Raw genomic sequence first — 12,171 nt, 5'->3', positions numbered from 1 at the left:
TTAACAGATATAGGTTTATATTTAAGCAATGTATTGCAAAAGTACCTCTACATAACTAAACGACAAAAAAGTCAACAATATAATATGTGGGTCAATATAAATATTACATTATATTCCATAAACTTGATTAAAACTAAACAAAATAAATAAAGCAGGTATGTTATAAATAATGGTTACCGATTCATAAAATTTCTAAAATGTAAATTGGCCATTTATAAATACATATTCAAATATACATTTTATTTAAATTAAAAACTATTGAACACATTTGTTATTTTAATATAACCATAAATTTGTTGCATATATTATGAAGATAATTAAAGTACCTGTAAAAATACTCAGAACTAACTAACTATTAAAATCTGCTTAATAGCTTATAAATCTTTAAAAATAACACAAATTTCCAATTTGTATATAAATCAAATTTTATCGCCCTCTCTTGAAATGCATCATAATGTGAGTCAAAGAAAACTTCAAATCTTCTAAAATTAAATTATTATTAACTATAATAAATATTATGTAAATATAAAGTTTCTTATGCTTTCAAAATTTCAAACCAAATTAGAAAGGTTTTTACTCTGTAACAAAAATCCTTCGGGATATATTAGCACAACATAATATATGCGCATTAGTTTCAAATGAAATGGGTATAATATACAATTGAACCAGTTTGACTACATATCTTGTACTCAGTTAAATATTTTTTTTTTTTCTTAAGGGATACATCAGTATTTTTATTAAAATACAATATAATTTATATTTAACATCATTAAAAGTGATTTTATTTCATTAGAATGATCGCGATAAACCAAACTTTTGTCTATAGCAGATCACGTAAAAAAATTAATATTATAATTGAAATATTTGTATATTATACTTTAAAAAAAAAACATATGAAGAGTTAATTATATGATGTCTTTCTAGAGATACTTTTTTAAAACAAGTTAAAATATTTAACTTTAAAACGAATATTTATTACATAAAAATCAGATTTTTTTAAAAAATTTTTAATCACAATAATTATGCTATGCTAAATAATATACTGCTAACAAATTTGTTTGAGTATAAAGTATGATAATTTATAGTATAATAATTTCAATGAGACATTTCAGTGTAAAAATAGAATTGATTATGACCTGTTAAAAATGATAAGTACATTTTCATAAGTTAATAATTCTATGAAATGCAATTTTGATTCACGCAACAAAAGATAATGCAATATATTTCAAAAAAAAAAAAGAATTACAAAAACCAACATACAATAATCACATTCCTTATAATAATAAAATTAACTAGTATTGTATATATGTCCCATTACCTAGTTGAAAGCCATAAAACTAAATATATATAATGATAAATATTAATAATAGTTAAAAAGCAAATTTTTGAAGGTGATTTATAAATAAAATGTAATAACTATGTTTGACCAAGAAGTCTGAAGGTAAACATTACCTTAATAAAACAAAATAAAAATGGAATAGTTTTTATACCATTAGGAAGTAGTGAAAACCACCAACTAGTGGTATACAGCAGTGGCATATTGTTAAGAACTCTTGTTGCGCTCACCAGTTTTGTTATCATTTAATAAGACTCTTCATCACTTGATACAAGAATCACTCGTTCTCCTTCTCGTCTACTCTTCACAATTGGTGTTATCAATTCATCAACCCACTCAGTTGGAGCAGTGCGTTTAGCAACTTTGGTCCAGCCATCATCAGACTCAGGTATATAATAATCTTCCATGTTTGTTCTAGAATAATCATGATCTTTATTACGTGTTAAACCATTGAAGTCCAACAGCTCCCCAAGTTCAGCCATAATAGTATCAGTTTGACCATCAGCAGACGATCCATTGGCAACCATGTTAAGCATATCTTTCAAAGTGGTAGTGCTTAAAGGTGATCCTGACTTGGAGAATAACAAATTTCTTGATCGACCTTATAGTTAAAAAAAAACACAATATTCAAATAAAATATTCCTTATTATTAAAATTGAACTGACCTGGAACAGCTGTATTGGATTCCTGACCTTCTATAGACATTACATCTTTTTCATCAGAGACTGTAGGCCTCAAATTAGGTGCTGCTATTAAAGCAAGTGACATCATAAGAACCAACAAACAAGTAGCTGGTTGTGCAGTTGCTCCACCTGGAGCAATAGCATTTTGTAAACGTTTTAGAGCTGCTTTCAAACGTTCATTTTCAGTTTGAAGAGAGCGTACATTTTTCATCAACTGATTATTTTCATCGGAACATTGCTTAACTCTAAAATAAAACACAAGTGTGTCAGATTTAAAGGTTTAAATAAAATTGAATTGATTCTTCTATTCTTTTACCTTTCTTCAAGACCATCAACATATTCCTTCTTTCGTTTTCTTGAATCTTGAGCTGATATCTTGTTTCTTATTTTTCGACGAATGCGCTTTAAATCTCTTTCTTCATGTTTTGTAAGAGGATAATGTGCTGGCAATTTAATCCCTTCTTTTTCCATTAATTTCCTTTCTTCATCTATAAATGGTTAATAAAATATTTAATCAATAATATTCAAAATTAACATCAGTCTGTAAAAATCATACTCGTTAAATGAAGTCGTGGATACATTGAATCGGACTCATCACTAGTACTATCAGAAACTTTTACTTTGTTCTGTTTCAAAATGGGTATAGATTTTGTTACCAAAGAATTATTATTCCTTACAAATATTCTTCTTCCATTATTTATAGACTGTAATCGTCTGAGCGAATCAGCATTTATGGTTTTACCATTCTGGTTAAAAACCTTAAGAACACATTTTAAGTATTAAAGTTTAAATTAAAAAAAAAATTAAAAAAATCATTCTTACTTTGATTGATTTGACGTTAGATAAATTTATCGGTATAAAAACTGGTTTTGTCAAATGTTTGGAAATTGTAATTGGCCCTTGTGATTGTTTTGGAGAAAGAATAACTGGGCAAGGTTGAGTTTTCAATAATTGTGGTTGTTGAATAATTGTAGGTTCTTCTTTTATAGCATTGTTATCTTCATCATCACCATCAACATCATTTAATTCTTCTTCAACATCATCATCAATATCAATTATTTCCTCTTTGACAAAAGAATCATATGTGAGATCCATTTTAATCTCAGCATTCTCAGACTTGGAAGATTCTGATGTAGGAATAAATGTCATATGATCTACAGATGAAAGTCCTATTATATATACAGAATAATATTTATAAAAATTTGATCGAATGAGTAATTTATTATTTTTAAATAATCAAAAGATTGTTCATATACTATATTATAAATAATAGGAGCATCAAAAAAGGGTATCAAGTAAGTTATCAAGTAAGGGTCTAATTTCTGTAAATTCTAGTCAAATCCTATAAAAAAAAAAAGCTTGAAATGATTTTTGAAAAACAAAAAATATTTATTTATTGGTTTCATAAATATTATTAGTTACCTAGGTTTATAAAAATGAATACCCAAAAATAAATTAAGAATACAACTAAATTTAAATATTAATTTTGATCATTCTGAAAAGTTAGAAAAAAATAAATAAAAGCTATTTTTTACTACAGGTATTAAGAGTTAAGCCTTAAGTTATAATTGAATTATTTAAAAAATATCAACTTTAAATTTCAAAATGTGTTTTACTGACACATATGTTTTGTTAGCACTAATTGTAATGCAACAAATCTATATTTTTTTAGTGCTTATATGTATTTATATTTTATATTTCTGAGCAAATTAAAGACTTAAGACTTCTAAAATCAGAAAGATTAAAGGTAGAATAGAAAATCTAAAAAAACGTATAAGGATTGGAATTGTATTTAAGAACAAAACATACCATATGTTTTACACAAAAATAAATTATTGCACATATCAGGTTGAGAATCTGGTGGTTAAAATCGCATATGGTAAAACTAGTAGGTGTTTAAACATAGAAATATCTAAAACCCTAGGTGTACAAGCCAGAATAGTATGATTAGTCAACAGGAAGTGTATAACATACCGCTGTCCGAGCATGAGGAGCTGCTGCTCTCAGCATTATCATAGGACCTCGGTGTAGTGGCCCCGCTCGATATGAAGTCATCAGTGGGCAAGAAGTCGAACGGAGTAGATTCGTCTTCCATTTTCAGCAGAGAGTCAAGAAAATTGTCATCCTCCAGGTCCCAATTGTCTTTCTATGGGTGCGGACATAAAAACAGAAACCCTTGTAAGTTATCATCATCAACATGATCATCACACGCGGATGGACACCGCGCCCACCACCGCCGCCTCCGCGTCAAAGACGAACGGTACGGGAATACATAGTATCGCAGGGAAAACACGGTATAATACTTACGCCGGTTTCGCCGTCCGCTGACGTTACGGTTGACTTGTCAAACACGTCCAACGCCACCGAGTCGTTGAGCAGCATGTCTACAATGCTCAACTGGCACTTGGGATCGGACGACGACGACGACGACGGCGACGACGAAGACGACATGGTTGCGCCGCCGGAATACCGATCGGTAAACGCGATTTGTTCTCAACTAAAAACACTCGTGTCGGCACGCGAACATTATGAGCCCGGCACAGCCCCAATCGCGAAGTACGATCCGAAAACGCTACACAACACGACGGGCGGACGATGTATTATTATGATTATTTATTTAATCGACGAGCGTGCGTGTGCTAACGGAGGTACGGTACTTCGATATGTCGGCGCGCGGTGACGGCGGCGCGTGTACGATAATTTATGTAGAAACACTCGTGACGTATGCAGAAAAAACAGCTTTTACGTGCATGTATATATGTATGTTTACGAGAGAGAGAAAAAAAACGACTACGACAAGAGCCGACGGGTTTGAACGGCTCGCGACCACTACTACTGTCACCGTACGCCGCTACTACCGTATACGTGTGTACGTATTTTTGTTTACCTGGTCGCCGGACGAACGCCGTCGATTGGCGGTCAGGCAATAGGGATGGGCCGCCGGTCGAGCGCGCAGTGCTGCCGTATCCGAAGGCGCGAAATTATTCGATCCGTGGACGCGGCCGATTATTATGGAATAGGTATAATATTTTCAACGATTTTTCTCCTCCGTTTTCTCATTTCATTAAACGGTATGTGACTGTGTGTCAACCGCGACCCCCGCCGCCGCCAGAATCCAACTTGGGAGGGAGAGAAGCTTCTGGATGGGTTGCGGCAGCCCCGGCCTAAAATTGTTCGAGGTTCCGGGCCCCTGTTGACAATTGAATATTAAAGTGGCACTGTGAAATTTTATGACAATATTGCTTTCGTTAAATGTTATAAAACAAATTAGTCACGTTCAGAAACGTATTAAAGGTCATCCATTGGGGGAGGAGCAAAATAATTTTGTGCCTCTATGCATACTGATAAATAAATATGTAAGGATAAGAGAAAAATAATTGTCTTGGCTTCGCTCGGACAATTATTTCTTCGACCTCACATTTTTATATAGTTTCAAACTTTATCGGTGTAGGCTTGATATACGGTTTCAACAATATATTTTTGATTTACAATTAAATTACATTATATTATAATAAAATCAATATTAATATAACCCGCATGAATGTAATATAATTTAGGTACCTACACATCCATAAATCATAATTCATATTTTTTGTATCTGTTTACATGAAACGTAGGTATAATAATAAAACATAATATGTATAATTAACTGTTTACAATGTAAACATATGTAAACTTTACATATTATGATATATTGCATTAATGTCATATTATACGAAATACCTACTTTGATTAATAATATAATCTCAAATAGTACATTGCTGTATAATTATTATAAGTTTTAATTTTGGTATTTCAGATATATTTACATGGTACCCTTTAGACTTTGAAGTCTGGGTAGAGAGAATATAATGATGTTTATATTATTTTGCTACAAATACTTTTGTAGAAATATTCATTCGTGTACCTTTTCTCTAAAAATGTATCGTCCCCTCAAAACTTCCACCCAGGGCAAATTTCCTTACTGCCCACCCCTTAATGCGCCCCTGGTTACGTGACGAAATGAAATTTAAGATTATTATTTAATCGATAAAAAAAAATATTAACTCTTAAGAGTTGGCCAAAAGCATTTTATCATTTATTCAACCCATCCTGTCAACTAATCAACATGAGTAATTATTGTATATTTTATAAATTAAGAGAAGCATTTTAAGAGGAGTTATAACCCGTTAAAATTTAATTCGTTTTTTGATAAAAATTCATCTAGGGTTGATTGGATTTTCCCTTCTTCAGCCAATTTCATAGGATTTATGTTGCTCGAATATGTCAAAATCGCCTTTTTGCTGAATCCCTCTACGTAGAATTTGAAGCGCTTCAAGCATTTGTTTAGTTGATGGTAGTTTCTCATCAGGTTCCGTTTTCTGACTAACACCAGCCACATTTTGTTTTGGCCGTTTTGACTGTATTTCACCACATACTTCTTCCTCGGGTACGAGTTCAATATTTTAGATTTATTTGTCAATATTGATCCATACTGGTACCCAGTGACGTAGTTACGGGGTCGGGGAGTTGTAAGGAGTTTCCACTCCCCAGATTTTTTTTTAATGATATTTAATTATTATTTATTAATATTCATATATTATAGTTATGTGATATTTTCATTTTACTACGATTAGGTTAGGTATAGTATATTAAAAATTGAATAACAAAATAATTTTTATTAAATACGAGACATAATAATAACATTTTAATGTAATATTATTATAATATAATAATATTACTTCAAAATTCGTATATTATAGGACCTCGTATTAAGATATACTAAGAATATTATGAAGTGATTTTTAAACACCCCCTCCCCACAGAAAAAAATGTATCAACGCTACTACTGGTACCGACTTTTACCGCATTTATAACACGTTTGTTCTATGTATACATTCTATGTATGTACATATATGTACATATTTTCTTAATTTATCTAATTTTAAAATGATCCTATTAACCGGTGTGTGAGTCGAGGGCGTATATCGACTCCACCGAAAAGGTCTTTTACCTGTAAGGAACTTATCGATTGCGCCAATAGTTTTATATATCGATTGTGCCGAAAATATATAAACATGTAACATCATAGGCGTGCGTAGAGGGGGCAGCAAGGTGTGTTCTTGCTGCCCCTGGACGGTTTGAATACATTTGTAAGGGCCGTACTAGTTCAAGCTGGGCCGCCACACCGGTAATGTTCAATACAAAATAAGTTAGTTATCCAAAAAGTGTATTGCTACCAAGCTAATCTTTTCTGTGTTTAAACTTTAAATAGGCTTTGAAGTTTAAATTTGAGCTTAAAAATGTTAACTTAATACTCATGTATGGGCCAGTAAAAATATTCGCTACCCCCGACTTGAAACTCTGCGCACGCCTATGTGTAAACATTACATTATATATACTATATATAATATATATATATATATACCATATCTAGCACGACGGTATAGTGGCACGAAGCTATGTATGAAAAAAAAGCATATAAATGTTAAAGAATAAATAAATAATTATAATATATATAATAATTAGCAACAATTGTAGTCGAATTGAAGTATAAATGTTGAGCTGAGCATGTTTTTATAATACATCAAAATGCGGTAGCGTATGTGTTTGTGTTTTTGTCTGAAAATAAGAAATAGGATAATGGAATATAATGTCCATTTTTAAAAATATGAACCGTAAACAGTTGATAAAAATATTTTGGCAACTATAAAATGTACCATCTACAAATATTTTGTCACTAGTGCATGGCAATTTTAAATTAAAATTTGTAGAGTAGAATAAAATATCATTTACTGTGTCAATATTTAGTAAAAAATCTGCTGGAAACAATATTATGTATCTACAAAATCCGAAAATGTTTTAATATTATAATATATATGTTATATTCTTGTATACATATATAAATCTTCGGCGGAATCGATTTATAAAAATATTCGGCGCAATCAATATATACAGATATTCGGTGGAATCGACAAGCTCCCGCGAGCCGTATAGACGAAATTTTTGCTATGTGTTAATATTTGTGCAAATCAGGACCAGCCGTTTTAAGTCTAATGGGCGAATAAATCAATAACCGTGTGCCCAATAAGCGGCGATCACTGTATAACATCATTAATTTTTTTTTTTAAATTAATCATTTACAGCTAAATGAATAGAAATCCGTATGTCAACAATAGTTTTAGATTCAATTTATATTGATACATGGGTAATAATAATATAATCAAATACTTAATATTAGGGAAATTAACTTATTTTTTTCACTATCTACTTTAATATTTAACAATTATTACTGTTTAACTCTAAGGTAAGTAAATCAATAACATATATGCATTTTCAGTGTAAAAATAGTAATGTATTCAAGTTAGAGCTCTCTATTTCACGTATTCACGTGAAAATAAACATTAGTTAATCGAAAAACGCACACTTAAAAAATCCATTTACACGTGTAATTATTTACGTGTATATGTATTCACGTAATCACGAATTTTAGTGCTGTAATATGTATTTATTAATTATTTAAATTTAGACAAAATTAGTCATTGTAGGTATCAAAATCTTCTGCAAATGTAACATAAATTATTTATGTATTTATAATAATTTGAAACATATGATACAGTATTGCACAAATATCCGTGAATACGTGAATAACTCTATTAAAAATTCACGTGTATACGTGATTATAAAGGTTTGTTCACATACGTATTAATTCCCGTTTTCAATCGAGACCTCTAATTAAAATAAAATGATATTATAATACCTATGCATTTAAAAATTGTAGCTTAATATTATTTAGTCATTAGTTATTACTAATCATTAATTAGTACCTATATAAAATTGATATTGACCCCTTGTATGTTGCACCAAACAAATATTTTAAATTCCTAACAAAGCAAAGAATACATTGATTTTATAATAATGTTATTATTCTGTGATTAAACAATCGGGTAGTATGCATACATCGTCCTGTATTAGATGAGGTAAGAAATTAAAATACTATAAATATATTAAGGATTATTGGTACATTATATATGGCAAAAAATATTGAGAGTAAAATGTATTATAAACAATTTAAAAATTATTTATTCTGATTTCACTATAAGTTCTATAATATTTATCTAGTTTTAATTAGTACTCTTTTATTTTTGTTTACATTTTATAAAAATGATTAAATTTTAAGGCAGAACAAAATGTTTATCATCTATATCAGTCTCCATAAAAGATTCAACGAAAGTGGTTGACCATGACAAAATTTATGTAAATTGGTTATTATGCGCTGGTCAATTTGAAAATATTTTTGTAGATTTAACTGAATGTGATAGGTATAGTTTTATCTATACCTATATATAACTAAAAACTGAAGTATTACCAAATCAAATTATATTCATTCAAGAAAATGTCCAGATTATTAGCAAAATAAAATCTAAATCTAAAGAATTTTTAAAAAATGCAAATATTGTATTGGAACAATTTTCAGAAAGTACTGAAACTTCATTGTCAAATAACATTATTGATGAATTTATAGATCATGATCCTGGTGGTTGTGGCCAATTATTTCAACTTCACAGCACCAATATCTTATAACTTTAGAGCCACATCAGCTTAAATTAACTAGATACCTACCCTATGAATTCTAACATTAATAAATGTAAACAACACAATTCTAGTTCTAAATGGTATAATGAATATATTTTAATAGAGTATAGTATTTTGAAATATTCTGTAAAATATTTTGTGTGTTCACTACATGGTCCTAATAAATTCTATTCTGATGCAGTATGGATAAAAACTGGTGTTAATTAGTGGCATAAAATGAAGAGTTGTGGTGCTAAAAAGTTGGGAAAACTTAAGCAACATTTTTCTTCTACTTCACATAAAGCATGTTTCAATGACGAATATAAATTCATGACTAATTAAAATCACGTTGATATAATTTTGAACAGACATAATAGAAAAGAAATAATACAATTAGAGCAAGGATAAGATTTTAACAAGAATATTATTATTATGTTGTTTGATATTGCTCGAACATTAGCTCGACAGGGTTTAGCATTTCGAGGTGTTGGTAATGAAAATGGTGGCAATTTTATGCAATTAGTTAAATTATTGTCTAGACATAACCCATTAATGAATCGTTAGATTAAGGAGATTTCTACACGATCTTATAAAGTTCATTACTTAGGACCGAGATCACAAAATGAATTCATTGAGTTATTGGCTAACAAAACACGTAAAATAATTGTAAATTAAGTAAAAGAAGCAATCATCTATTCTGTATCAGCTGATACAACATCAGATATCTGCTCACACGACGATCGTTTAGCAGTACATACATTTTATGTCAATAATCAAGAGAAGGCCGTCGAGTGACTTTTAGAGATTTCAAAAGAAACAGATAAGACTGATTTAGGTACAGCTAAATAAATGATGAATATCTTAGAAAATAACACGTTTAATCCAGGATTAATAACTTTTCAGTCATATGACTTGGCTAGTAATGAAATGTCTGGAAGATAAAATGGAGCCCATATAAAACTTTCAGAACTGAATGGTCATCAAATTCTATTTATACCTTATCAAATTAACAGACCTAATACATTTTTAGAATATAGTTGTGATGCAAGTATAATTATTGCAAATATGTTTGATACTTTAGAAAATCTCTATTTATTTTTTTCTGCAAGTAGTAAGAGGTATGACTTACTAAATATAAAATTATCAAAAATAGAAAAGCTAAGAAATTTATCTAAAACACGTTGGACAACAAGAGTAGAAAGTGTCAAAGCTGTATGGGGCTTATTAGAAGCAATTATTAAAAGTCTTGATGAAGTACTCGTATGTTCCGATAACGGAAATTTTGATAAGGGAACAATATCCAAAGTGTTTGGTCTTCAAAAGCAATTACTTTCATTTTATTTTATTGTTTCTATAATTGTTATGAAAAATATTATGTACAAATTAAAATGTCTAACTGAAACTCTTAAAACTAAAAATTTATGTATAATTTATACTATAGCTTTAATTGGTAGTACCATTGATTATAAATACTAGTATTTATAATCAATGGTAGTACTATAAAAATGAGTGAGATAAAATCTGATGATCAAGCTTAAAATAATTTAATTGACAGCGTTTTATCTTTTACAACTTTACTTGGAACAAACCCATAGGCGCAACTAGAAGCCAAACACTGGGGGTGCTAAAATTATGACCCGTGGGGGCTATGCCCCCACACCCCCAAATACCATATTTAAATCTTATAATTACTATAACCATTCTTAAATGAACCATAAAAACATGGCACACAATATTTAAGTATACTAACAGTAATATACCTGATATTACATATATTATATTATTTAGGCGATACAAATAAAAAAATCTATTTTATAATTTGTTAAAATTATTATGTATTAATAATATAATTTAAAATTTTTAGCAGTTACTTTTATAAGGTACATTTTATAACTAAATATATAATTCAAAATTCTTACATGTCATACTAATATTATTTTTCTTTTAGTAGTTGAATATTTTTCTAGTATTTCTGATGAAGTAATTTTATTAACAATATCTCTTTCAATATTCAATATTGATAAATCTGTGAAACGCTGTTGCTCCATACTTGCCCTTAGCCAGTTTTTTAGACGACGCATTGAGGAAAAGCTTCTTTCACAAGTAGCAGAACTCACCGGAATTGTAAGAGCAACTTGTAACATTTTATACACGTTTGTAAATGTGGACTCCTTACAAATATCTTTAGTAACATCATGATTATAATTGGAAAGTAAGCAGTTCTTTATAACAAGCATTTCAGCTTTCAACAAATTCAAATTGATATTCATAACAACCTTAAATTAAAATTAATTAATTTATTATTATTAGTACATAAAAAAAATCACTTGCATTGAAATATAACACACTTTATAATGATTTATGAAGTATTGACTCTTTTCATAGTCCATTTCGATAAAACAATCGAACTAGCCATTTCAAGACTTTCATCATAGGTTACAGTTAAAACACTTCACATGAGAAAACAAAATATATTTTATTACAACCGTCAACCTTACAGTAATGGGTTTAGAAAATGACAATGGTCAACGAGTAGAACGTATACGGTATACAGTATTGAGTATACATTATAATATGATTTTTGATAAACAAATAGCT

General features: G+C 29.6%; 2 protein-coding genes across 3 annotated transcripts; both read right to left on the bottom strand.

Annotated features, from left to right (window-relative positions):
* Window positions 1-1,438: 1,438 nt before the first annotated feature.
* LOC112683686 (cyclic AMP response element-binding protein A-like) lies at window positions 1,439-4,887 on the bottom strand. Of its 2 annotated transcripts, none has more exons than XM_025554827.1 (7): window positions 4,327-4,887; window positions 3,994-4,165; window positions 2,842-3,173; window positions 2,576-2,777; window positions 2,336-2,507; window positions 2,002-2,264; window positions 1,439-1,937 (listed from the first exon to the last, which is right to left on the bottom strand). In XM_025554827.1, the coding sequence occupies exons 1-7, from the start codon at window positions 4,468-4,470 to the stop codon at window positions 1,582-1,584; spliced, it is 1,641 nt and encodes a 546-aa protein (XP_025410612.1). In that variant the 5' UTR covers window positions 4,471-4,887; the 3' UTR covers window positions 1,439-1,581. The 2 variants fall into 2 exon arrangements, with proteins under 2 accessions (XP_025410612.1, XP_025410611.1); XM_025554826.1 differs by having other exon boundaries at window positions 2,842-3,188; window positions 4,327-4,886.
* Window positions 4,888-6,248: 1,361 nt separating this feature from the next.
* LOC112683672 lies at window positions 6,249-11,958 on the bottom strand. The gene is made up of 2 exons (XM_025554807.1): window positions 11,520-11,958; window positions 6,249-6,443 (listed from the first exon to the last, which is right to left on the bottom strand). Exons 1-2 carry the CDS (start codon window positions 11,841-11,843, stop codon window positions 6,249-6,251), a joined length of 519 nt encoding a protein of 172 aa, XP_025410592.1. The 5' UTR covers window positions 11,844-11,958.
* Window positions 11,959-12,171: the final 213 nt, after the last annotated feature.

This window comes from Sipha flava, unplaced genomic scaffold, assembly GCF_003268045.1.
Source record: "Sipha flava isolate LNK unplaced genomic scaffold, YSA_version1 232_pilon_pilon, whole genome shotgun sequence".
Classification (NCBI taxonomy): Eukaryota; Metazoa; Arthropoda; class Insecta; order Hemiptera; family Aphididae; genus Sipha; species Sipha flava.
This window is presented reverse-complemented; position numbering and strand designations above follow the sequence as displayed.

Bases quoted from the DNA above. Each gene is read 5' to 3' on its own strand.
- LOC112683686 (XM_025554826.1), bottom strand. From the start codon at position 4,470: ATGTCGTCTTCGTCGTCGCCGTCGTCGTCGTCGTCGTCCGATCCCAAG. The intron at 4,166-4,326 runs GTAAGTATTATA...CCGCACCCATAG, and splicing joins CAGCGGACGGCGAAACCGGC to AAAGACAATTGGGACCTGGA. The intron at 1,938-2,001 runs GTCAGTTCAATT...TTTAACTATAAG, and splicing joins ATCCAATACAGCTGTTCCAG to GTCGATCAAGAAATTTGTTA.
- LOC112683672 (XM_025554807.1), bottom strand. From the start codon at position 11,843: ATGAATATCAATTTGAATTTGTTGAAAGCTGAAATGCTTGTTATAAAG. The intron at 6,444-11,519 runs AAAAGAAAAATA...CTCGTACCCGAG, and splicing joins TAGAAAAATATTCAACTACT to GAAGAAGTATGTGGTGAAAT.